This window comes from Poeciliopsis prolifica, unplaced genomic scaffold, assembly GCF_027474105.1.
Source record: "Poeciliopsis prolifica strain line A6 unplaced genomic scaffold, Auburn_PproV2 SCAFFOLD005, whole genome shotgun sequence".
Classification (NCBI taxonomy): Eukaryota; Metazoa; Chordata; class Actinopteri; order Cyprinodontiformes; family Poeciliidae; genus Poeciliopsis; species Poeciliopsis prolifica.
This window is the reverse complement of record NW_026562380.1, coordinates 16,847,405-16,875,127: the sequence shown is the minus strand read 5'-3', so window position 1 is coordinate 16,875,127 and position 27,723 is coordinate 16,847,405. Positions and strand designations below refer to the sequence as shown.

The following is a 27,723-nucleotide window of genomic DNA, read 5'->3' as shown; positions in this document are numbered from 1 at the left end:
GGCAACAGTACAGTCACCTTGTTGACTTCCGAAGGACCCGTTACTTCCCCAACATGGCGGCGTCCGTATGGGTGTGCAGGGCCCTCCGCGTCACACTCGGAGGTTAATTATGTGTCTATTTCAACTTCTATAACTTTGATATCTCTGTTATCTCAGTCTATTGTTATGTGCTCGCTCGTCAGGGCGCTGTGTTTGTGTTATTCTTGTCTGTTGCGTATGCTAACGCTAAAGAAGCCTGTTCCTGCAGACAACCAGCAGCCGCGTCTACAGTAGCAGCACTGAAGAGTTTGCAGCTTCATATTCTGGCATTTTACCTGCAGTGGTTGTGATTGACAACCTATTTATCTTTTAAGAGTTTTAGGTCAGTACTGCTGGTTATTTAACTTGCTTAATCTCGGCAACGTGATTTGACACGGGAGTTTTATTCGGTCTGCGCTTTAAAATGCTAGATGATTGGTGCCACGTTTAGCAGCATCAGCTGTCATCATTCATTTGTGATAGCTGGTTATTTTTCGGATGGGCTGCAGTGAATCTTTGTTCTGCTGCATGTCCACACTGTGCTTGAGCTTGAGGTCATGATTCGATGTTCAGTTTTTCCCCTTCGGATTTCATGGATCCATCTATAATCCAGATAGTTTAGGCTCTGAAGCGTCAAAATAGCTTCAGACCATCACAGTTGTCTCTTTCTTGTGGTTAATTCATCAACTTTGACCTTCATATGCTGCTCTTGGTTCTTCTGTGACTTCCTGGATGAATTGTCAGTGAGCTCTTAAAACTCAACTTATCTGACAATAAAACAAAACGACGAGTTTTCAGTCATTAATTGTCTGGATTTCCCAAGACAATTAATGTCTGACATTGGGTTAAGTTGCCAGCTTCTTTCCTTAATTGCACACTTAGGTAACAAGGTTATTCCTTTTTTTTTGGGGGGGGGGGGGGATTTTACATTTCAAACAATGATTATAAATATTTTCATACAGAATCCCAACATTTTCAGGTATTTGTACACTTAGAAGACCTTTTTCACTTAAGTTTGCTGTCTTCTTCCTGTCTTCCAGGCGCAGCATCACTCCGTACCACGGTGGGAGCTGTTCAGATCTCTCACCTTGCCTGTCGAACCTCATCAGGCTCTCTGCAGAGACGCCCAGAGTTTCTGATGAACCCATCACCAACCTGGCAGCAGAGCAGACCTGGCAGTTTCTTCAACAAGTGTGAGTTAAGGACATTTTCTCATTTATAACTCTTTTCCATTGCAACCTTAAAAACGCAAACCCTTGGTGTGATTTAAATAATGGGGAAAAATAATAGGTCTAGTTGAAATAATGCTTCTACCCTGTTTTCATTTATACATATATTTATGTAATAAATTGAGTGGGATCTTCCAAAAAACAAAACAATGAAACACAAATAAACAAAAGGCAAAATAAAAAATATATATTTATTGCAAAATGTGTCCACACTCAACCATAAAATAAAAAATAAGCAATAAAGCGGATGAAAAAAAATCCTAAGGTAATATTCTAACATCCACATTTATGCAAAACTAAGATTTTATTTATATTTCTTTAAACAATTTGTTGAACATGATCAAGTAATACTTGAACATAATGAACACAATATGTTAATAAAATATAAATAATTGAAAATGCATCCAAAGGGTTACTCTACTAATGCTTAACATACAGGAACTAACAGGAAAAAAAATGTTTACATTAAAAAGCAAAATCAAACATAAATCTGAGTGAAAAATAATATACATAAAGCAAATACAAAATATTTATTAACAACAAAATGTTACATCAAAATGACAATATAACCAACTGATTAAAAGCTATGAAACCTCAACCAAGAAGAAACAGTTTTAAAACTGAAACTCAATTCTTGACACCACAGAATTTGACAGCTAATATTTTCTTCAACAATTTTTTCAGTCGCGTTTTATCTTTTCGTTGCCATTCAGAGCAACTGCATTGTTAAAGTACTACTTACATTTAGGGCCCCAGAGAAACTTAAATGACTTTGTATAATATATACTTATATAAAAGACACTGATATATTTACAACAGTAATTTGTACTGTAATGATTCTAAACCTAGTCCATCTGCAGCAGGTGAAATGTAAAGGAACAGTTGCTTGTTTGGTCATCATGTCAGATCAATAAAGGCAGCCATATTGATCACATGTGAAGCTGCCAAAGCGTTTCATGAACTCTCTCTGCCTCTCATCCTGACTGCGTTCGTGGCGGCTCCTCATTTTTCAGTCTTACTCATGTCCAAGTTGAGAAATGTTAAATGCCTTCTGACTGTCAACATGTCTCACTCACAGTTTGCGTTCTGATCACAAGCCAACACAAACGGCAACAACCCGTCACTTTACATCGACTCGGCTTCTGATCAGAAAACATTCATTCTCAGGAGGAAAATGGCTCTGCTGTTTTTCTCATCCAGATTTTTTACAGGAGAACCAGATAGGTCTTGATTGTTATTACGAGCAGTGTTATGAATATACGTTAATATCCACTTGAAAAATAAAATGAATCTTTATATTAGTTATATTAAGCAAATAATACGTTCAGTCCTGTGTTTTATATATATATATATAATGCATTTATAAATTTTCCACTTTTTAAATGGTAAAATTCTTTTCAATTACATTTGGCCTTTAGATGAATCTGCTTGAGTTGTATGGTCAGTCTGATTTAGCTCAACAAATAATTTATTCATAGTCGTCTTTGCTCATATTTTAACATTCTGCAATTTTTCCAATCATGAGCTAAATATTACGATTAGTGGCCATTCACTTCTTCAGTTTTTAAGTACAAGAAGACAAGATAAGAACCTATTTAGAAAAAAACCCAAAAACATTAATAATAATTGATATATATGTGCGTGTGTGTGTGTTGGCAGTGACGGCTGAGGAACTGTGGAGGGGTGTGTTGGCTGAATCTGGAGCTGGAGCCAGAAAGGGCCGAGGGAAGCGAACCAAACGTAAACTGAGGAGAGACCTCAATCGAGGACAGATGATCGGAGAAGGTGAAACAGCATTTGTTTGTGTCTGGAAAATGACTCTTGAAGTGTGTGCGTGTGCATGTGCATGTGTGTGTGTGTGTGTGTCTCCCGGTTCCTTCAGATAAACATGAGGTTGGCTACAGGATTTTCCCTTTTCAAACAGGCTGTAATTTATCCTCCTTGGCTTTAATTTAGAGAGATGCTTCTAATAATTTGGCACTTATGCCTCTAACTAATGCTGATGGACACGGCGCTCTAGAATATTCATAAGCCAGTCTGACTGAATGAATTGCAGCTCTTTGCTGATAAGAAAAATGACTTTTTGTTCACTGTGTCCTCTTTTTAGAATTTGGAGTCATTTTTCCTCTCTTTTCTTTCACTCTCTCTCCCTTCCCTTTTCTCCCCTCTCTCAGTCTTTTCTCTCGTTTTGACCTCATTTTAGCTAAATATTGTGTGTTCATTAACCTAATTCTCTGCCTACTGCAAACGACAAAAACATGGCGAAATCTTTAAAATGCACCATTCGTCCCTACTTGTTTGAAGTTTTGCTGTTTGTTGAACAGATTTCCTTGTTCTCATCTGTCTTCAGGTCGAGGTGGTTTTTTGTGGCCCGGTCTGAATTCTCCTTTATCAAAAGACGGCGCTGTACAGAGCTTCAGCCGAAGAAGCGACGCCGAGCAACAGGAAGTTCAAGCCGAACTAAGTAAAGATACACATTGACGCACATTACATTTTTTTATCTACTTCTGCAGACTTAAGATTGAGCTAAAATCATAGATACTTTTTTACCAAGCAGAGGTGGACAGGTGGATAAACATTGTACTCAAGTAAGAGTAGCAATACTTCAACATATTTTTACTCACATAAAAGTAATAAGTAGCCATCCAAGAAATGACTTAAGTAAGAGTATAAAAATATTTGGTAAAAAAAGAAACTCAAATACTATATCTGATCAAAACGTCAATCATTTAATATTTCGAAATTACATAATCAGATGTTAGATTTTGCATATTTGTATTATAAAACCTAAATAAAAACAATTTATATCAGTAAAATGATTACAAAATAAGTCATTTTACATTCTTTTAGTGTAATACTTATGAAACTTTAACAAAAACTGCAGGTGTGTGTATGTGTGGTGAATTTTTGGTTAAAACAAGTTTGTTCTTCATTCAGTGAAGTAAGTCCAGAAATTAAAAGTAGCAAAAGTAGTAATACTTCATAATAAAATTACTATAAAAGTATAAAAGTACAAAATAGTAAAATAATACTCCTAAAAGTAATTTTTTACCCCCAAAAAAGTTACTCAAGTAGACGTAACTGCCCAGAAGTAACTAATTACTACACAACGCTGTTCCCAACACAAACTTGTGTGATATTTAATGCAAATGTCCTTTTCATGAAACATCAGGAGGAAAACAGCAGGGGGAGAGAGGGAAAGTAAGTCTTCAGTTTGAGAAATTGAAGCACCGCTGGTGTGAGAAGTTTCCAATTTGTTTCCACTGTGATCTCATTAGCTTGCAGTAATCACACGCCTAATTTGACAGTGACTGAAAGCACCTTTGACGCGTCGAGCAGCTCGAATTGAGACGTTCGTCTGCTTTGTCTCCCGACAGCGCGGCAGAGGGACGAGTGGGAGAAGAGGAGGAGGATGAAGGTGAAGAGACAGCGCGGCTGGACCGGAAACTCCTGGGGGGGGATCAGCCTGGGGCAGCCTGACCCCGGACCCACTGGAGGTAAAACTGCTTCCTGACATCCAGAGGGGTCAAAAAACTGTCTGCTTTAGGGCCGCAACTGACAATTGTTTCAATAATCGATTATTTCAAACAATTAATCGATTCTTCTGCAATCGAATAAAGAAATTGATACATTGTGCTGATTTATCATTTCTTTTAATTTTTTAAACAAAAAGATTAACATTTTAATACCTAAAATGTCATAACATAGTATTTCTTTAGTTTGCTTGATAATTTGTAGCACAAAAAATAAGTACTTTCGACATCAATTCTGCTTGACTTAACAACGATATGGTGTAGGGTTGATCTGTTGACTATTTTTTTGGAATAAATGATTAATAATTGATTAATTAATTAAATGATTAATAATTCATTATTAATACTATTTATAATTATTAATAATAATTAATAATGCTTTCGCAAAAGGTACGTAACAAATTTTTTATTTTTTTTTTCAAAAATTGAACACTTTGAAATTCTGAGTAGTTCTGGGTGGAGCATAATTACAGACATAGAAGGCTTTTATTAACCTCAAATACAAAATGTACATATTTCTTTTCGGTTCTGACTTATTTACTCATCTAATTATGTCAGTATTTTTCAATTGGCCTGTTTTTGAATTTGTACACTCTACAATTAATCGATTGCTAATAACCGTCAACTCTGCTATTGCTTTTATTTCCAACCACAAACAACATGGAAATGAATACAAATTTCTACTTGGAGTGCCTTGCAAAATTCTTCACACGGATTAAACTTTTCCATGTTATGTTACAACCACAAACATTGTATTTCATCAGGGAATTTATTAAACCATGTTTTATAGAAATTAGAACCAGTGCGCTGTGTAATATTTTTGCACAACTACGTAATCAAGTCTTGGTACTTTTGCAAAGATGGCGTAACCTCTGCAAAACGTCATGCACTTGGCGACCTGCACTAAAATCCCAAGCACCGTCATTCCAGTCTAAAAGCGACATCGAAGCGCGGCCTGAGTGCAGACTGGATAATCATCAGTGAGTCCGCATCATGACACAAACAAGGCTCAGAAGCACAGCTCACTCTCAGACAGACGCGCCGAGTGGCACAGGAGGACGTGGAAATAATGGCAGCGGTGGGACGAGAGGGAGACGGATGAGGCAGCAGAGGAGTAATAAGGGGCTGAGCAGCCGTGTGTGGGAGAGGAAGAGTGACGGGTCAGTATGGGAGCCCATTATCAGTGATGAAGATGAGGCTTCGACTCAAGTGTCAAGTGGGACGATTTCCTAATTTAGAAAGACATTTCTGTCCTTCCGTGTTGATTTAGATGGGTTTCACCTCCCTTTTCACTTTCCCTCTGGATTCACACATTGTGCTTAAATCACACCCGGAGGTTTTCTGTAATTTCTGTTCTTTGCTTGTTCTTTTCATTCTTTGTCTCTTGTTTTTTTCAATCTATTAAGCCGTTCTAATTCACACATTTTCAATCTTTGTTCTCCTTCAGTACTGACTTTCTTGTTGCATTCTTTTGAACCTTCAAGATTTATGTCGGCCTTTATTATGAAATTTTCTCTTTCAACAAAGTTTTTTCAACTTTGTTAAAAGCTAATTAGACTACGTTACCATTTGGCTTGCATTGAGTGCTGTAAAGTATTAAGGTAATTATTAGCGTTCTTCCCATTTCCAGCTATTCCTGTATTAATTGTAAAGGTCTTTCAGGGACAATAAGGAGCTGTTGTAGTTTATTAGTGCAATTATTGTAGAGTTCATTTAAAACTTGAATGTATGCAGTGAGCCGGTCAGGGTGGAGTGTTATGGAGAACATTCCTTATCTTCTTGTTGTCAGCCTGCCCTCATAGCTGAAGGTTTAAATGAAAAACTATTAATTCTGTTTTATCTGCCTCAAACTAAAGAAAATTCACTCTTGACTCAGTGGCTGTATTTAGGCTTGGTCAAGGATGGACACACAGGATACAAATATAGTAAGAAATTTGAAATAAAAGAATTAATTGATAAATAGAAGCGATCAAATAGACCCCTGAGGAACGCATCAACTGATTTAATTTTTTTTTTCTTTACTTGCCAAATAATTCAAAGTTTGGCTTCGTAAAACTGGCAGCATTGTCTGGTTTGCCTTATTTGGCTCAACAGTCGGCATGTCATGATGAACTAAATTACATGCAACCAAAATGTTGGACTGGATTTTATTTAGGGGTCTTGGAGTAAAATGTCTTTAATGGTTTTATTGTAAAAATACTTTTCACACTTGTATGTTACCTTATGAATCAGCCCAAAATACACAGAAATTTGTGGTTCTAACTGAACAAAATGTGTTGAATAAATTTGCAAGGCACTGTATGTACATTTGTTGTCTTACGCCTATTTGCTCACGCACTCTACTTGCTATTCTCCCCAACACACAATCGATGGACGCGGTGCATTTACAGCTTGTTTGCTTGTGATCAGGTCGGCTTTCATAAAGACGGCGGGACATTCCCCCGGATGACAGATGTGTGCTGATACAGTTTATTTTCTCTCTTTATTTATTCCTCCGTGGCCTTGTGTTTAATTCCGCCTTTGTTTGTTGTTAATTGGTTAGAAGCGAGCAGATTGCCGCGGGGAAGCGAACATCCTTCAGAGGTCACTGGAAATGAGAAGTGCAAACTCGTTACGCTGCTGCAAAGACTTCTGGGCATTTGTCCTGCTAGCAGGAGGCCAGGCTAATCTGTTCATCATGTTGGGATGTGTGTTTGAGTTTCAAATCCTTTTTTTTTTTCTTTTTTCCATGTCTTGGCAGAAACTTATGAAGACTTTGATTCTCGAGTCATTGAGGTGAGTCTCTTGTTTTTTTTCATTGTTCTGAACAGATTACAAACATACACAAATTGTTTGTTTTTTTTGTTTAGGGCTGAATGTTTTAGAAAAGGTGTCATTATTATTTTCATAATTTCATAATCAGGATCATTACAAATTATGCACTGAGTTTGGAATCACATTGTTTTAATCACACTTTAAAGAACAGAATAAAATCATGTTTGCAAAGCGAAATGTGGCAAAAAAAAATATCAACACATTTCTTTTTTATTAAAGAAAAATTGGACAAATCAAAATACATGCTACTGGTTGATGCACTAATTGAATAAATTGATGATGCTTCCAGTGACTAGAAAAAAACATGATCGGCTAATCGCTAACCTGAGCCGATTAGTGGGAAATTCTTCGGCAAATGTTTATTTGAACATGTCATAGTTTTTAATTTTGTTTTGAAATTGAAGCACAAATATGACACTAAGATTAAGCATACTCCTGTCAAATGGAAAATGTCACTACAATTCAAAGTATACATATTTATTTCACTTGTTCCTGATTGGTTGATTTTGAAAGAAACTTTAATGAACCAGAAATGAATCAATAACAAAGATTTATTTAGTTACGGTTATTTTGTACATATTATCCGAGACATGACATATTAATTCCTCTCAAATTGTCATTATGAGATTATGCTACAAAAAAAAAGTTTTCACATATCAAAAAATTCTGCAGCACATCTTTTTTTCTCTCTTGTTGACTGGAACACTGTTGTTTTCTTTTTGGTTTTTTTCGTTTTCAAATCATATGCATTTTTATTGCTTAAAGTCTTGCATTTTAGTGCAGTGAAGATCAGAAGGGAAATATCAGCTGTATGAACAGAGCTGGACAAACTTTTTTTGTGAATCTTTGAAAGTTCATAAAATAGCTAAAGAGAACCGTGACGGATTCAAATCTTTCCGGTTCTGTTCAGGGTCACTGAGCAAAGGAAGCAGAAAGTCTGAAAGCGCTGAGTGTGTAATGTCTTGACGTTTTCCTCTCGAACAAAGGTCGATACTTTCAGCCAGAATTATCAGAGCAAAAGTAAAAGTTTTTATTCAGTAAGAAAAGAGAGTGTGGTGAGTTGTTTCTGTGGTGAATCTTTGATATTTCACCTCTGCTGTATGAGTATGAGTCTTGATAGGTATTAGCAGTATGTTTTTTGTTTTTTTCTTCTTTTATGGTTTGCCCAACTTATTTAACTAAACACACAAACATGATGCCATTTTTCAGTTCTACTAATGTTTTCCTAAAGTCACCAAAATATCAACCCTGTCAAGACTCACCTTAGCTCTGTTTTTGTGGAGTTATTTAAACTGCAAAACTCTTCATTGCTTTACCCTTTGTACCTGAACAGGAAGAATATTAAAGAGGTAAAAAATAATAAGCTAAATAAAACGTCAAAGTAAATTGTCGGCACAAATGCAAAATTTTATAGTCCTGCTATAAAACTGCTGCTCCACGCACACCTTTGCAATGGTCTTCTCATTTTGATAGCATGACAGGATATAGGACAGTATGACTGCATCTATTTAAAGCGAGTGAACAGTGCTGAGGCCCAATTATATGTAACTGACTGAGCAGTGGCTTTTGAGATGGGCATTTGCCCTGGGCGGTGCTGGAACGGGGCGGCATGCATGCCAAGAGAAGAAAGAGATTTTTTAACTACTCTGTTCTGCTATAAACAAACTTTGTTTTCCATTTCTCACCTGAGCTGTCATTAAGAAATGGGCTAAGCTAATTGTGCTAACCCAGTTAGCACAGAACAAAACACCTCAAGTCAGTGTGATCTCAACTTGTCAGAATAGTTGTTTTCTTTATTTCAACAACTGTTTTGAAAAATAACTTCATCTTTGCAACATTCCTACAGAAATGTACATTTACATTTTAATGAATTTACACAACAGTTTTATTTTGAAGCTTCCTGCCTCAAGGAACACACATTATGTCCAGATGATGACATCTGACCACCTATTTCATCCACCCGTTCCTTTAAATTGAGAAGTTTAATCCTTGACAAAAAATATTTTGTCGTAATTTTTATGTTGTAAAACTAAACCAAAGAAAATACTCTAACATGCAACCCAAATAAAATGGAGCAAGGAAACTTAAAGTTTCGGCCTATAGCTGAATGACTCCACTCAGCAGTTGTTAAATTGAAAGACCGAAGACAAAGCTTCTGTGCGTATGTGTGTGTGCGTGTGTGTGTGTGTGTGTTGGATGACATATGGATACGGTACTCTCTGCGGACAGTTCATTTAGATTCTCTGTTCATCATGCAGAATCTCCCCTTAATTCAATTAGCACTAATGGTCCCTGGTGAGCTGGTGGGAGCTCTGCCACAGGGTCACATATACACACACCAAGCACCCAACTATGCCTCTGTGGCTCTTCTTCACACACAATATCCTTCTGTTGGAAATAAGCTGTGCATTATTCATGGTTACTGCACAGCTGGATATCATTTCTAAATATTTCATGTAGATTTCTCTGGCGTTCACTTCTTCCTCATGAAGCCATTTCTAATCACCTTTTACACATTTTTTTTTATCTACTCCACATATGGACATTATTGCGTGTGGGTGTGTTTCGCATTGGTAGTCTTCCCCAGCTCTCCTGCACGCATTAATAAGAACGGTGTCACAGACATTAGACTTCCCCTTGGAAGCCAACAGACACTTTTATGGTGCCATTGCCTTCTATAAATACACCCTTCATGGGGATGAATGTGTGTCTGTGTGTGGCACTATAAATTCAGGCCTAATGAAATGGAAGAGGCTTACTGGAAAAAAAGAAGGGGGGGAAAAAAGGCTCGTCTCCCAAGGACGATGAGGCTGCATTAGTGAGCAGATCCAGCGGGAGAAGAGGAAGCGGGGAGGGAGACGGATGAAAAAGCGGGAGGTGGAGCAAGGCCTGTGAATCTGAGTTTGGGAAAACAAGGTGACAAAACCACACAACTCAAAACTTTGGGGGTTTTGACTGCAATTGGAAAGTTAGAGAAACTTCAAATGTGGCAATAGCTGTTGGTGTTTATTGGCTCAGGGCAACGCAAGTGGCGCTCTTCTTTTAAGCGCTTTTTGTGCAATATTAGAAATTCACCAAAATATGCAAACTATTCAATTTCTTTTTTAAATAAAAAAACTTAAACATTTAATTGCCTAAAATAACACAACATTTCTTTAAAATGCCAGTGTGTGACGCTATGGAGGAGCCCAGCAGTGGACAAATAGCGGGAAGGAGGAGACGAGAGGGTTGTCCCGTCAGACCGTCAGTTCACGAAACCACCCAAAAAAAAACCTTATAAAAACACACAGGCACACAGCAAAAAGCTTGTTGGGGTCTAATGGATCCCATCTCTTAAGACTGTGGGAGGGTTAGTGTACAAAATATGTAGAAAATGTATATTTTTTTCCACAGTTTTGGCTTAATTACCACTCTCAGGGTGTTGTTCTTTCAGCAGTTGACCTTTTTTTGGGTCTGTGTACGCCAGTTAACAATTGTTTGAATAATTGATTCATTACAATTAATCCAATTAATCATTTCAGCCCTTATCGCAAACTGGCTCTTTCATGCCTTTACTGCGCTTTACTCATGCTAATACATCAGCATCGGTGATCATACCACCTACATCTCTGATGGCTCCACATCCTGACCCTGGCTTGGGATTCCTCTCTTGGATCAGATCAGCTGCAACAGCTGCACGCTGTTGTCTACTTCTGCATGACTTCATCTGGCTGTCGGCTGCCTGGGAGGATGTAGCTGAAAAGGATTCTTTAGCACAATGATCTCTGGGGATTTCCAGGCAGGTGAAAAGCCAAGACATTACTGAGACTCAAAGACTCAACTTGCTTTTCTTCTTTTTTAATGAGCTGATTATTGACTATGAAAATAACCATAAACGGAGTTCTCCAGCTTTTTCCTCTTTATCATTAAGCTCCACACATTAAGTGTTGTGGGATTTCCTGTTGCTTGAAAAACCCAAAGTTGATGATATTCGTCCAGCATGGCAGTTTTAGGAAAGATGCCAGATTCTTTTTTTTTTTTTTTTGGTGTTTGACAAGTCTGGATTGGTTGCCTCCATTGCCTGGTGAGAGCTTGTTGCTCAAAGCTACAGCAGCGAGAGGAATGCAACAGAGATGGCAACCTACTCACCTACTGCCTGCACCTAGTGAGTGTGATGAGGCGCAGCTGGCTGTTTGTTTTTCAAACTATCGACACCCAAACCTCATTGGTGTTTTCTGCCTCCGTTCTCCAAGATGCTACATGGTCCCACCCTGATAATAAACCACTTGTACCTCACTGCGTTGTTTTCAGGAATTGTTAAAACAGTCGGGCAATTCTGACTCGATGCCAAGATGTATGAAACCAGTGCCAAAAACCCTTTAAGGACCACTCGCATTCTGGCTGCTTCCTGACATCGCGCCCCTAATCCTGTGTAAATGGGACCTAAATGGAAGATGCACATGTTTAAGTTTTAATGAAAAAAAACTACATTTTTGTCAAGTATTTTTTGTCTAGTTTCTAGTACAAATACTTTTGTACACTTGAAATGAAACGAATATGACAAGTAACTTTTCAGCTAGATGCAGGAGCTCGTTTTAAATTAATTTTTTAATATTGATGTAGAACTACTAGTTGGGAGTGAATCTGCTAGTGGAACAAGACATTTTTTTTCCATATTATCAGTTAAAATATGAGAAAGATGTCTTGTTCCTTTGGCAGATTATTTACCTTACTAAGATATTTTCCCTAGAAACCAGACCAAAAATACTTAGTGAGATTTTGTTTTCTGCAGTGTATGGTTTTAAACTACTACACATCTTAACTTTTTATTGTATAATTATTTATCCTGTAAAGTCCCAAATTCCTCCCACGTTAAGGTAGATTATCTTTTAATAATCAGAGTAAATATTTTATGACTGCCATCAAGTTTAGGTAATGCTCCCTACCTGGATGGGAAAATGCTGTAAAACGTTGTCATGCAAAAACTCATTTAAAGCCCAGCGATGTCACAGAGTGGCATACCATTTCATTAAAAATAATACATCACAAACATCAGCCTCTAAGAAAAGAGAAAGCATGTCTGGCACACTCACAAAGTAGTTTGTTGAAAATGAAAAGAAGGGATGACAGAGTTAAAGTGAAACAAGATGAAAGTGATGTTCATGGCCTCCCTCCAGGTTCAGCAGCCTCTTGGACTGGATTCAGTGATTTCATTAACGGAGATGGAGCCTTGTCAGTGATGGAACAAGTTTGGTTTTCTTTTTTTATTCCCCTCCTCCCCGAAGTTAAGAACCTTGAAAGTTTGGTTGCAAACAAACAGCTGGCAGAAAAAGAGAAATTTTATGTGCACTTTTAGACGGGATGGGCGGCTTCTAATTTAGATTGCAGCTGCCAAGCACATTAAAATAGAAGAACTATAAAATCACAAGGCAAATAATAGCAGGTAAAGTAGAACACACACACACACATACAAACACACACATCAGTTTTGTATTTGAAGCAGGATTTACATGCAAGATTAGTTGATGGTGAGAAAAATGCCTGCATGTATTACACATGCTGCTTGCATTTGTATTGTCCTCTGTGATTTATTATTTTTTCTACTATTTAAGAGACTATTTTAGATTTTCACATATTAAAGGAGACTTTTTATGCAAATTTACCCTTTTCTTCTACTGCTTCCCAAAAGTGCTTAAACAGTCCATCCGTTTTTCTGGCAATAACTACATTTCATTTTTGGGCGAAAACTGAAATTTTATGAGCCGTTTCAAAAACCTCCTGATTATTAAGTCTTTAAAATCAAAGAAATGGCTTTACTCGAGGTGCGTTTAGGACATGACCACGCGTAAACTTTTGCCACAGTGAAGTACGACAAACCCCTTTACTGTTCACAGAACTGGTAAACCGTGAAAGCCCGAGTTGCCGAGATAATGCATGCTAACGCAGCGGTGATGTTATTGTGATAGTTTCTTTGTGCTTTCTCATCGCCCTGCAGTCCCATGTGCTGAGATGATTTCCCTCCCCTGCACTGCAACTTATAGACAAATACGGACAGACAAGGAGACGCGAAGAAACAGATTGAGAAAATAACCGATTAGGCAGGAGCGAGAGCAAGATAGAAACGTCCTCCCACCGCCGTTCTGTCACTCATCCGCCTTAGGAAAAAAAAAAAAAATCCCAAGCCCATCTGCTGGGCTGCTAAGGCGCCGCCAAAGCCCATGCATCCTCACCTAAAATGACAACTGCAGCCAGGAGCTCCTCGTCTTCACAGGCGTCAGCTCTAGTAGCCACAGGCGACACTGAAACGTGACAATTAATAACTTGATGGAATCTGGTTTGCGAGATGCGTCTGAAATACCATCTGTGGGGAAACCTCGCCGTTTCTTTATGCTCGACTTCAAACTCAAACTTGGCCCCGAAACGAAATGAGGTGTCAAATGCCCACAGCATCCTGCGTCTGAAAAGCTCTCGTAGACTCCCGCAAAAACATCAGCCATAAGCGTGTATTTAGAGATGGAAAACCAAGAAATAGTGCAGAGTTTTATTTTTAACCACTGAAGCCGAAGCATCCAGGACCTCCTCGGTGTGTACGCGGGCGTTTGTGTGTCCTGCAGGATTGCTGTAGGAGTGTTTTGGTGTTTGCTACTTCCCTGACCCCAATCCTTCGTCTGTGGCCCCATGGTTAAATTATAAACCCTTCACTGAAATGTGCTTGTTGCATAAGTTGTGAAGCTGAAGGCGAAGCTAAACGTCGGAGCTCCATCAGAGGAGATGCAACACTTTCCTGTCACTTGTTCCCTCTCTTTGGCACGCGGGCGCTGAAGCAGGCCGGGATTTGTAGCCGAGACGAGCCAGCTCAAAGTAAGAGCTGATCTATGAAAAAAAACACAAGGCAGTAAATACAGATGTGCGCAAGATTTTAAATGTATAGTCTTACCATTATCAGACCACTGATGGACTTTTGTCTGCAGTCAGATGTCACAGCAGCTTCTGTCCCTCCTGTTCCAGTTAGTCTCCCTTCGTGGCTGTAATGAGTTGAAGTTAGCTTGTAACCGTTAGCTCCTTCAGATGCAAGTCACATTATTTTAGTGATCAATTTTTTATTTGATTTTTTTAGTCTACTTTTGTACAATACTAGAATTACATTAAAATATTCCTTTAAAAAAAAAAAAAGATAAAGAAAATAAACATTTCATTGCCTTACATGCAACAGCAACATTCCTTCAGTGTACGCTTAGTCATCTGCAGCCAAAGAAAAAAAGTGAAAAAGTTTTGCTTCACTTGGCATCATTAAGTGATGCCAAGGTGATTGTTTTTGGATTGATTGTGAAGCAAATTGACTATTGCGTTGTTATTGCTAAGATTTTTCTTTATCTGAAGTGAAAAACGTTTACATTTTTTGTACATTTTTGGCTTAATTACTTCTCTGAATGTGGTGTTCTTTCAGCAAATAGCCTCTTTTTTTAAATCTGTATACTCCAGTTTATTAAATGATTTGACTATTATCTCCACAATCGATTTATTGTGATCGATAAAATCAAATGCTTAATTAGGTTGTATTTACCCAGAATACCCAGCGCTATTGTCCGCTTCCTGCTTTTGGAGCGGTCTCTGGTTCACCTGCTACTCACACGTGCATTGGAACCGCTTCAGAATTCACTTCGACCCAACCGAGACCCAGGATTGCGCGTTCACACCTCCCTAAGCGAACCAGACTTTCTAGATGAACAAACCAGAGCTAAATAGAGCTGGTGTGAATGCGCCGTTACGTTCAAGCTGACCGAGAACCATAAATAATACCTTAGGCTTAGGTGAAAGGGTGTCAACTGCGTAATAATCCCATTAATTAATAAGTCCATTATAACATCTTTAGATGTATTATCTAATCAGTGCTCTAATTTTCCTTTTAATGTGGTGATGTTATGTATCACTGTGGACACTGAGCAGCTCGGCTGCTCGTGGTGTAACCCAGCATCCCGTCTCACTCTGTGTTTCTGTGCAGGTGTGTGTGTGTGTATTAGTCGTGTCGTACTTTGTGCTGTTTTCCTGGGAGTCAGCAGTTTGCCTGTGTGTCATCAGGGCGCTGCACAAACTTATGATCTCGCAACTAAGGCTCTTTTTTTTCTTTTCCCCCGTCGTGTTTGCGGTTACTCACAGCCGCATGTTCAGCTGCGCAGAAACGCTTCGTTACAATACTTTTCACCACAGCCACGGTTTTTTTTTCTTCGTCTTTATGCATCTTCTGTGTTTTGTTTGGTTTCTCACGTCGTGGCTCTCTTCTTCTACACCTAATTTGTCTGATTAAGTCACGCCAAGTTTCCACCCTTGTCCTTAGAGACTTTTTTTTCTCCTCACTTCTGTGTTGTTTTCCTCAGTTTGTCTGTTTTATCTCTCTCTTCTCTTACCTTTCTCATGATCTTGTTTGGGTTCCCCCCCCCCCGATTTCTGTTTGTCCTCCAACTCTCCTCTGCACAGCTACTGTTCTTTTTCTTAAACTTTCATGCGTCTTTCTGGCATGTGACTGCTACCCCCTGCAGTTTCAACCGAGCACTGCAGGCAGTAAATAATCAACAAGCATTTGCACCCCAGAATATCATCAGCCCAATTTTAACCACCTTTATGAAGATAGAGCAACTTCAGAAATGCATGCTTTTGTGAGGTGACGCTCGTTAAAGTAAAGTTTTGGACCTCATTAACTAAAACAAAGATGTGCAATTGAAGTAGGACATACAATGGATTTGAAAATCATATGCAGCTTTTCCTGTATGTCTTGGATTGATGTGTAAATTTTGAATGGAAAAATTCAGCACTTTATAAAATATCAGTGCAAATGTCATAATTCTGCAGAATGCTTCTCTACCTCCAAGTCTGATCTCTTTTTTTTTATTAAATAAGTACAGTCTTTACGTGTTGCCCGGTCACATTGTGGGTTTGCTGTTCTTGGATTTTAGGTGAAGACTGTTTTCAACATGACGGCCAAGGAGGGCAGGAAGAGGTCCATCAGCTGTTTGGTTGCTGTAGGAAATGGCAACGGAGTGGCAGGTTTGATGCTTTTTTTTTTTTCTTAAATAAATAAAAACTAAAACAAGTCGGGCAGCTTGACTCCGAATGTTGTTTAGGAGTCGACAGAATTTTCAAAGCGGACACATCAGAACAGATTCCTTGCAAATCCTGACTTATTCTTTATTCTCAAACTTATTTCTTTTTTAATGCTGAAAAAAAGTCTTTTAGGGAAGATTTGTAACCTGCCTCTCCTTTCTGTGTCGTTAGGCTTCGCTTTGGGTAAAGCAGCAGACAGAACTGCAGCTCTGAGGAAGGTAAGAACTCCAAGGACGTCAGATTTTCTTTTTGGGTTTGAATTATTTCAATAATACCGTTATGAAACAAAACATAAACCACGTTACCTGATGTTTATTGAAATCTTTATTTAGATAATGACCAAGTAATCAGATATTCAAAATGTGTATCTTAATATTTGTCTACCTGCAGGCCAAGAACCGAGCCAAACGCCATTTGTACCACATTGAGCGATACAACAACCTCACCAGTAAGTTCCTCAACTCAGTAGAGCTCAACCAGTGAGTACTGGTTCATATCCAGTTTACTGCCGACTTTTTGTCCCATTTGTGCCCAAGTGACATAATATGGAACAGATCTGACTGCTCACTTATTCAAGTACCTTTTCAAAGGGTGATTATGAAAAAATGCTTTTCTAATTTATTGGAATTATGACCCGAGTGTGACCCTGAATTAGGTCCGTAAAGCGGCAGAGTAGAGGGCAGCTACCGCTTCAGATAGTAAGATCCATAGACCAGCTAAAAACGTCAAAAACAATAATATCGTATATCATATCATAAGTACAAAAATCTAAATCACCTTTAAGGAGCAGTCAGAATTTCACATTTCAAGCAAATCCAACTTTTCCAAACTTAATTTCCATGTTCTTCAGTGATAACGTGTTTCCTATAGTCATTTTAGAAGCAGAAATTCAACGCGTTATCATTTTTTACGCAACTATTCAACGTTTTGCTTGCTTAGCTAAAAAAGTCGGAACCTTTATATTTTATTTCTAGTACGCCCATAAATCTGACGCACAAGTGACATCCACAAACAGCAGCGACGGATGGTAATGCCGCTTCTCTTGCCACTTAGCCACAAAGCAGATTCTTCTTAATTCAAAATGTTGCTTATTTTGTCGACATATAGTTTCTGATTAAAAAGCGATTGAGTAATTACAGGCCCTTCGATTAACTTGATTAAAAATGTTAATTTAATCAAAATCAAATGCAAGCATTTGAATACTAGTTTGAATACGGTGGTGGATACTCCGAATGGCTAAACAGTCTATGCATCTTACCTCTTCTCCTTCCACAGCCCAGGTTTCATTCCTGTTCCCTCTTTCAGAATCTCTTCGACTTTGCTTTCTCCCTTTCCCTCTGCTGCCCCCTTGAATCACCCACTCATAGTCTCACAAGTGACATAATCTGAAAAAATGGCTTTGTAAGGCAATGAACGAGAATCAGAACGCATTACTTGGACTTTCTTAGTGGAAAGCTCCAGTTGGCTTCTATCTGGAGCAGCATCAGAAAGATTAATGCGAGTGAGTCATCAGCCTCCGCCGCGCCCACCAGAGGAGAAAGTTAGCTTCCCAATTTGCCCCCAAACCAGGCGGGGTATCTGTGTGTCGGTGTGTGTGTGTGTGGATCTGTACACTGCTTGACTTCAAGAACAGCGGTACATTTAATTTTCTCAGGTTCCGCTCTCTCTGTGCTGCCATCTGCAACCTGTCTATGCGATTGCTTTCTTTTTTCCTCTGTCTCAATGTCACCACTGCCCGCCATCTTGGATTGCTTGAGTTTCTTCTTCTGCAGCTCTGCAACCGAGGTTTCTCTCTGGGGAAACAATTTATTTTTTTGGTTTGTTTTGTGCTGGCAGTCAATAAAAACGAGTCGTTTCAAATTAGAATGAGTAGCATATTATTTATTATTAGGGTTAATATTAGTTTTACTGGGTGTTTTTTTAAATTTTATTTTATCTGACGCAGATCCTCATTGTAACACGTAATCTAAATTATTTAATGAATTAAAAGTTTTTAGCAAGTTTTCTGTCATTTTGTTTTAAAAGTACACTTCTCGTCATTCATAGGTCACATACAATTGAAGAAAATGTCCTCTTTAAGCAAATTACATGGTGTCCTGTATTTGAAAGCATAAATGTATTTCTTTCTGTAATACAAATTTCCTCTGGAAGATGTCTATATAAAGTTATAAGTTGTCAAAGATTTTGTTACATTGGTGTCTGTAGATGTTTTTAATTTGGCTGGACTGATGGCAAAAATGGCCCTTAGAATGATAGTTAGTGAGATGGTTTGGGATTTGTCGTCAATTTTTATTTATTTTTTTCCATTTCCTTGTTGGCAAAAGTTCCTCCAAAAACAGAATTCTTTGAATCATTGCTTTCTGTATAAAGTTAAGTTCTGTGTAAAGCAAAGTCACTTTCGTACTTTGCTTGAAGAAATCCACCGGATTTATTGGTACCTTTTATCCATTCGGTCTTCCAGCATCTGAAAGATAAATTAGTTATTTTCTCTGGGAAAAAAAAAAATCTGTTTTGATTTTCTCACTTTGTCAGATGAAGCCGGACCCCCTGCAGCTACAGCAAATGCTCGTTTCCCTGCGGTGGATGAGTCACCTAAGTGAATGTGAAGTTTATATTAAGTTAAATCAACTTTTCGATTCCTCACTTACCTTGACTTGTCAAACGAGCACTAAAATATATATATATATATCTTTAGAAAATTCATTTACTCATATTTCCTTCTCTGTTCTCATTAATGCCTGTCTGCACTGCAGCAGCATCCGCGTTTAATATCGAGTTCTTTGATTCACTGGATGTCAGCAAGTGCAGGATTTTCTCCTGAAGCAATGCGTCTAGCAGCACACAGCTCCTCCTGTGGGGAAGAAGAAGTGAGTGTGAATAAGTAATGGGCTGCAGCTGCTGCAGTGAGCAGGAGGGACATCTGGTGGGCACGTAGAGAAGCGCAGCGTCCAAAGGGTTAGGTGGGGGATAAAAACCACGAAGCAAAGCTCGTGGAGCTCGTTAAGATTTCCTGGATTTGTTTATGATTTATTGGTTTGGCTGTTTTGCTTCCATCTGCCTCTGCTCTGCCGTGCGTCTGATGCAACTGTTGTTGTTTTTTTCCTCCTCCGCCGACAGTTTATCACGACATCGACTCCAGGTTCAAGAGGACGACTCTGCGCATGAAGAAGCAAAACGAGGGTTGGTTGCCGTCAGTTTTACCCTAACTAATTCAAGCCAGATGTTCTGCTCTGCACATTTCCATTTAGTCATTGCATATTCTGCTGTGACTGCAGCTGGAGTTTAATTGCGCGCGTTTGCCGGTGTGTGTGTGCGTGTGCAGGTTACGGACTGCGCTGCCACAGGGCCGTCATCACGATGTGCAAGCTGATCGGCATCAAGGACATGTACTGCAAAGTGGAGGGCTCGGTCAACCTCCTCAACATCACGCGGGCGCTCTTCAATGGGCTGGCCAATCAGGTGAGATCATGTTGGGAGGTCAGTAGGAAATGAAAAATTCTCCAGAAATAAAGTCACTAAATTTATGGTTTTAGTTTTTTTTTTTTTCATTTTAAAAATCCTAATTTAGAGTTTAGAATAGAAATTGTCTGTATTCGTTCAGGCCGGTTGAATCGGCCAATGAGAACAGACGCTGGCAGAGCGTCATTGAAGTAAAAAACTGTACCGAGTCAGTTTTTAATGAGAATAATTAACTAATAATTCATTTAAATATTGATTGGTTCCCACATAAAAACCCACATATAGCTTAAAAAGTATTTTGCTGCTTTTAAAACTGTTCGATAATTTAGGGCTGACGCACATTTAACCTTTATACGAGGTGGAAGTCAATCAATCAATCAATGAGAATTTAATGTTAAAATATGGAAAGCAGTTTTTTTTTAGAATTTAGGACTGACATGAGTCAAAAGGTCAGAAAAGTTTGGAAAGCAGGAGCTTTCTTATTTTTACTGGGCTTGAATACTAATTTTCCAAATATTCCTTTTCCAAATATGTTATAATACTCCTTAATAAATACAATGGCTTTAGTTTGTTTGATCTTCCACAGCTTGTGGTAATTTTATCAGCTTTTCTCCTCTTCAAAACGATTAAATATTCCAGCACCACTTTTACAACCACATTTTCCATAGAAACATAAAGTTGTTTCTATGTTTCCAGTCCATTGTCCGTGAAATCTGCCAGATCTCTAAATGATTTTAAGTCACTTAAAAATTCTCATGTCTTAATTGCTGATTTAATCAATTTCATAACCTGATTAATCTCACACAGACATTAAATTACTCCGGCTATGATGCAGGAAATTGGAGGTTTCCTTTTTTGTCAGAGTAAAGCTTTATCTCACTGTTTTCATCGATTCAGACCTTCGTAACTCCTGTGCTTTTATTAATAATTCAAGAGATAAAACTCTTCTCATCTCCTCGTCATTATTATGTCGCTAAATCTTGTTAACGTCTTTGTCCACCCTTCAGGTAACCCACCAGAACCTGGCCAACAAGAAGCAGCTCCACGTCGTGGAGTTCCAGGCCCAGCGGGGCCCGCTGCCCATGGTGGTGGCCAGCCCGAAAGACGGAGCGCGTCTCCAGCCGGAGCCGGAGGACGAGGTCCCCAACACCAAGCTGCACTGGGACGACGTGCGAGACGCGCAGGGAACCAGACGTTCCGTCTGGGCCAGGGTGAAGCGCACCGTGTGGTAGAGCGGACCACAGGGTTGTTTATTAAAGCTCTCCGTAAGGAGGAATGGCAGGGAACCGAAAGGACTTGTGGAGCTTGTTCTGACAGAAACTTTAGAAAGCATCGCGAATGTGAAATTATCGTGGATTCTCCATTTAAATGTCAATTCAATGAACTTCTGAAAGTTTGTTTGGCAGCAAAACTCTAAATCATCATAAAAAAATCGTCCATGTTTGTGATGTTACAAAACAGATTGACAGAAAAATAAAGTTTCTGTTCTGAGTCTCAATTAGATTTTTTTTTCTTTTTTTATACTTTTTACATAAAAAAAAAGCAACAGGAAGGAAGTGAAACTTGGTGAGAAAATTCTCCGGGTGAAGTTCTGTCTGACAATCTGCACTGCGCACCTACTTGGAAATCCAGTGACCTGACAGACGGCACCGCAGGAGCCCGCTCATCATTTCTCGGCATGTAGCAGCAACTACACATAGCGAAAAGTAATGAGCTGCTGCTGAATTTTCAAAATGTAAAAACCTCCAACATAGGTTTGAATTTTCTTGTTTGTTTTATTGTTGTAGTTTTTTTTTTTTTTTTTTGCGTTAGATAAAGCAGAAGCTCAAACCGACAGAAATAAACCAGAAATCAAGAGTTAATTTAATTGAAATGAAACGTTTAAATTAATTTCACACTCACAAGCCTTAACGCTGTCAATCATCTTATGTACACGCTGCTAAATATGGGACATTCAGCATCTGTGGTCATGCTAACTAGCCTTTATTGTGGGGAGTTAGATGTAGCACAGCAGAGACGAAGGAGGGAAGGTGATAAACGGCGCTTATACTCTCTTGACTGACTGGTCAAATGATTTACATTTGCAATGGTTGTAACAAATACATACAAAAAAACCCCCAAAACATTTTATAAAAGTTATTTTCTTCAGCTTCAGCTAAAAAGAGCAAAAGAGAAAATACCAAAATGCCAACTCATGAAAATGTCTTATTTCATCACCTTTGACATTAGTTTAAATATTAAAGGTTATTTGTTACATACGCCACAGGCTCATTCTCTGCTCCTTAATCTTGCCGTCTCTACATAATAACACACCCACAGAATTAAACAAGTGCTCCAGGTGAGGCTCGAACTCACAACCTCGGCATTGCTCAAGGTGTACTGTCTTATAAGTACCGCGCGCTAACCGATTGCGCCACTGGAGCTCGCGAGATACTGAAGGAACATCTGTCGAGCAGAACTGTTCAAGTCCATTTCGGTTTATTTTTTTCTTGAAATAATAATAATAATTATTATTTTTTTTATTGGTGCTGTAGTTCAAGTATGGTGTAATTTTTGGGGCCGCCATAACCGAGCGAGTTTTTGAAGATGCCGAATTTTAGTTGAAGAATCCAGGAGGAAAAAAGACGCCGATGTGGGTGTGGTGGCTCCAGGGAGGCGCTAGGGGGTGCTAAAACTCCCCCTGGATCACACGAAGCACCCGAGAGAAATATTTCATTTCTTTTTTTGGATATTTTATAAGATTAAAATATGTTATAGATTAACAACAACAACAAAAAAAGACACTCAGAAAAACGCAACATTTTTTAATATTAAAATGTTTTCAAAATATTGACTTAAAAATGTAATAGTGGGTAGTGGGTACCATAATAGGATGAATTGCCACTTTTTTGTGTCACTTGGTCACAAAGAAGGGTATGTATTTACATCTGTTTGGCAGGAGTGTTTGCTTCTAGAATCTGCAAGAACATTTTTTTTGAAAAAATGCTACAAAAAAAAAAGTTTTATCAGCTGTAACCTACTGATCCTCCCAGGCCGGCGGCATCCGAACTCTTTCAGCTTTGTCGTACAAACAAACAACCACTTCCAAATCCAGTTTATTAAATGTTTCATGTTTATACACAGTAAGTGTCGACATCATTGGTTCTCACTGATACTGATCTATTTTGAATTTCAACTATTTTTTTTAACTCTGTTTTTTTTCTTTAACCCTCATTGTTTAGGGTACTGGTGCAGGAACAGTGATGTCACAGTGAACAATGAACATGACATCACTCATGACATAGTGATGTCATAGTCAAGGATTTTGACTCTGTCACAGACTCGCTCGAAGTCATTGCGTTCCGAGAGTTCCAAGGTGAGAGTACTTTCTGAGATTATACGTTTGTAGTCGTGAAACGATTGACGTGAAGCAAGAAGAAAATGAGCCAATCAACTCAAGAATCGGAGACCAAGAATAGGTCAGATCAGATGACTGACAAGGATCCCCGATCTTTTAAGAAACAGCAAGAGGACAACCGAGGAGAGAATGTTCCGTCCAAGGAAAAAGTGCAACGTAATGACAAAGATTTACGGGCACAACAAGACAGCGTATCTCAGCTGAAGAAGGAGGTGAAACTGCAAGAGGCTAAATGTTTCAAACTTTCAAACAAAAATAAAGCGCTTGAGACCAAACTTCAGGAGAGTGAAAATAGAATTCAGGAGCTGGAAGGTCAGTTAAAAGCCATGGATCGAAGTCTTGGGGACAAGACAAATGCCCTAATGGCTGAAACCGCGCGGCGGCGCGACCTGTCTGACAAGTGACAACACTGAAGGTGTACAAAGATCGAGCGTTGGATGCAGAGAAACAATTGAAAGAGCTTTCGGAGGAAAGCCATAGACTAAAATACAACTAGACACGTCTCTGCAAAAAACAACCTCATCTAAAAATGAATCAGAGGCCCTGAGAGCTGAGCTTAAAAAGCAGACGGATTTTGTGAGAAATAGGGATAACACGATTACTGCTCTTAAGATCACATTGGATGTAAAGGAAAAGCAAATAGATGTTCAGAATGAGGAGCTTAAGAGACAACGCAGGCTTGCACAAGAGATAGAACTGGAGGCGAAAAGAAATCGCCAGAATGAAGAAGCATCAATGAAGCGACTAAAGCACAAAGATGATGAAAATTTGAGCCTACGAAAGGAAATCACATCACTAAACAAGGCTGTGTTTGAGTTTGAGAGGAAGTTGGCAAAAAAGATTTGAGATACCACATCCTCCAGGACAAATATCAAAAAAGTATGGCAGAAAATGCATTTCTGCTGAAAACTAACCAAGCACTGGAAACTACTAGAGCAAATCTTGATAGAGAAATTGCTGAAACCCAGACACTCCTCCAAAAGTCCCAGCAAGTGAATATGCTTCTTAAGAATCGAATGGAGAAGGTCAAGATAAAGCTGACTGATTCGATTAAGCGCGGCAAGGAAAATAAGATCAAATTTGATAAAGACCTGCTGCGTAGAAAGGTGGATTATATGAAAATGAGGAGGCAGAGAGAAGATGCTCTGACAAAAAACAGAAGAGCCACAGAAGCACTACACTGTAATGAACGTAAAATTGGATTACAGACTGATATAATTCGCGAACAGGAATGTAGGATTACAGAACTATGCAAGGAAGTTCTGAGACTCCATGGGAATGCGCAGAAATTTAAAATGGTTCAAGAAACCTATTCTAAGGTGGAAAAGTTAGGGCTTGATGATGAAACAGGAGATCTTATAATTCTCCCAGAGGACAACGACGACTGGAAAAAGAAAAAACTCAGACTGCTTCGCTCTGAGAACCAGAGATTGTCCGAACTCCTGGAAAGGAGAGAGGCAGAAATTAGGTATCTCAAGCGTGAGCAGAAGAAACTGAAGAGTATGGTGCACAATCTCAGGTTTCAGCTTGACCAGCTGCCGGAAAATACATTGGATACAGTGCAGGAGAGTCAGAAAAACGTTAGAGAACTCAAAAGACAGATACAAGCCCAAGAAGCAGAGATAAGTGTGTGTGTATCAAAAATAAAAATGCAAGAAATGAACAACAAAAAGTTGAGAAATAAGCTGACAGAAATCACATTTATAAAGAAAGATATACTTCCGCCGATTCCGTCAAACAACATCAAACTGAAATCTGAGGACACAGACGTAAAGACTACGATAAAACCCCGAAACATCGTTTATCTACCGCCGCTTCAAATCAGTTCATATGGAAAGGGAAAAAAGTAAGAGGAGGTGGTTATTTATGCTTGACTGAAGGAATGATAATATTTGAGAAGGATGTAGGTAGAGCCTGGATGCAGAAAACAATTGAAAGAGCTTTCGGAGGAAAGCCATAGGAAAGCCAAAATACAAGGGGAGGGTCCTGCAGCTGATAAATGCCGGCTGGCGAAGCAGCATGCAGGATATTATAGGGTTGTGCTCGAGTGATTGCTGAGTGATTGCTGAGGGAAAAACTCGGGCATGGGAGGAGTATGGACTAGCCATGGAGAAAGACTTCCAAGACGAGGTCTCGCAAGTCCATCAGTTATGCTTGACTGATGGAATAATAGTATTTGAGTAGGATTTAGGCAGAGCCTGGATGCAGAGAAACAATTGAAAGAGCTTTCGGAGGAAAGCCATAGACTGAAAATACAAGGGGAGGGTCCTGCAGCTGATGAATGCCGGCTGGCGAAGCAGCATGCAGGATATTATAAGGTTGAGCTCGAGTGATTGCTGAGTGATTGCTGAGGGAAAAACTCGGGCATGGGAGGAGTATGGACTAGCCATGGAGAAAGACTTCCAAGACGAGGTCTCGCAAGTCCATCAGTTATGCTGGACTGATGGAATAATAGTATTTGAGAAGGATTTAGGCAGAGCCTGGATGCAGAGAAACAATTGAAAGAGCTTTCGGAGGAAAGCCATAAACTGAAAATACAAGGGGAGGGTCCTGTAGCTGATGAATGCCGGCTGGCGAAGCAGCATGCAGGATATTATAGGGTTGTGCTCGAGTGATTGCTGAGGGAAAAACTCGGGCATGGGAGGAGTATGGACTAGCCATGGAGAAAGACTTCCACATGGCTTCAAGGTAATTCTGGTCCACCATCCGGCATCTCGGGATGGGGATGCAGTGCAGCACAAACACTGTCTTATAGTGGGGATAGTGTGCTGCCGACCTCAACTCAGGATGTTGTGGGACAGTGGCCAGAGTACTTCAAAGTAAATAGAGAAAAATAAAGTTTAATCAAATGAACCAAGTCTTTCACTGTATAAGCTCTTTAAAGTAAATTATAAAACTTGTCAAACATCAATATTACAAACCTATGGAAATACACAATATTACTTGGTGTGTTGTGATTTTGATTTTCATTTGAATTTAAAAAAATATTAAAAGTTCATAAAGTGACTGCAGCAAGAGTTTTTTTTCATATTGTAATACATTTATTTAAGGCAAAACAAAACATCTGACTTTATTTAGTCCATCAGAGCCTCTAGGTCAGGGGTGTCAAACTCAAATACACAGTGGGCCAAAACTTTAAATTGAACAAAGTCGGGTCAAGGTTGAACAAATGAATCTTTTAATATGGACCCAAAAAAGTTCTAAAATAACAATAAATATTGAACAAGCAAAGCTTATCTAACTTAAAAGTGCAGGTGTGCAAAATTGAGTTGCTAATAATAATAAAACATATTATATTAAATAAAATATATTTTATATGCAATAAAATATTAAATATATTAAATAAACACTTAATGCCTCCTTTCTGACGTAAATGTCTAATATTAATTTGAAATTGCCTCGCGGGCCAAATATAATTACACTGCGGGCCAAATTTGGCCCGCGGGCCAGAGTTTGACACCTATGCTCTAGGTTCTCAGTTGCCGAGTGACGCTGCAAGTTAGCTGAGAAATTACCGCAGCTGCTGCGCTATGTACCGTAATATGGATAATATTCCCCAAATTGGACAAGAACCGAACAAAATCACATATTAACCTGTTATGGAGAGCAACTAATAAATCACGCAAAGCCTCGTGAGGGCCAGAAATAACGTGAATAAATCCAGAAAAATATTATTCCATCAAGCTAGCAAGTACGCTATCAGAGCCACGACGAAATATTCCGCAGCAAACTTTTAAAATCAACCACCTTTGTCAACGAACATTACATTTAACAACTGCAAACAGTTATGAATATTTGTACTGAATTTTTTTTTAAAAATACTATATTTTATGGAAAGATCACAACACGTCTTACCTTGACCGAAGCAGACTCGGAAGCAGAAAGTTCCAGAAAGTTCCGGCAGCTCGGGAATACGTGTCAGCCAATCAGAAATTGACATTTACAGCGTGAATGACGTAAGCTCCTGCTGTCCAGTCAGCTTTGCAAAATAACAAATTTAAAGATGCAACACAATAACAATTTTAAACATAGCTGTCAGAATCTGCCTTACGTCACAGGCATAGATACAGGATTTACATGTCAAAATCAGAGACTGACATTTTCCAGCGTGTATGGCATATGCTTCTGCTGACCACCGAGCTTCATAAAAAAATAAAAATAAAATAATATAGTATTTTAAGAGACAGAAACTACA

General features: G+C 38.8%; 1 protein-coding gene, 1 long non-coding RNA gene, 1 other non-coding gene and 1 pseudogene across 3 annotated transcripts; 2 read left to right on the top strand and 2 right to left on the bottom strand.

The window, feature by feature from the left end:
• Positions 1–38: 38 nt before the first annotated feature.
• mrps5 (mitochondrial ribosomal protein S5) lies at positions 39–21,629 on the top strand. The gene is made up of 12 exons (XM_055029949.1): positions 39–102; positions 1,059–1,211; positions 2,907–3,032; positions 3,598–3,711; positions 4,625–4,744; positions 7,521–7,555; positions 16,525–16,615; positions 16,844–16,890; positions 17,063–17,120; positions 19,790–19,852; positions 19,995–20,131; positions 21,139–21,629. The coding sequence occupies exons 1-12, from the start codon at positions 54–56 to the stop codon at positions 21,361–21,363; spliced, it is 1,218 nt and encodes a 405-aa protein (XP_054885924.1). The 5' UTR covers positions 39–53; the 3' UTR covers positions 21,364–21,629.
• On the bottom strand, positions 13,605–27,458 carry LOC129359961 (uncharacterized). The gene is made up of 5 exons (XR_008605970.1): positions 27,384–27,458; positions 19,381–19,523; positions 19,197–19,264; positions 14,511–14,598; positions 13,605–14,446 (listed from the first exon to the last, which is right to left on the bottom strand). It is a non-coding gene; the product is annotated as an uncharacterized LOC129359961 (long non-coding RNA).
• Positions 22,462–22,554, bottom strand: trnai-uau (transfer RNA isoleucine (anticodon UAU)). Its single transcript is given in 2 exon segments — positions 22,462–22,497; positions 22,517–22,554. It is a non-coding gene; the product is annotated as a tRNA-Ile (tRNA).
• LOC129359959 (myosin heavy chain, clone 203-like) lies at positions 23,268–25,432 on the top strand (annotated as a pseudogene).
• Positions 27,459–27,723: the final 265 nt, after the last annotated feature.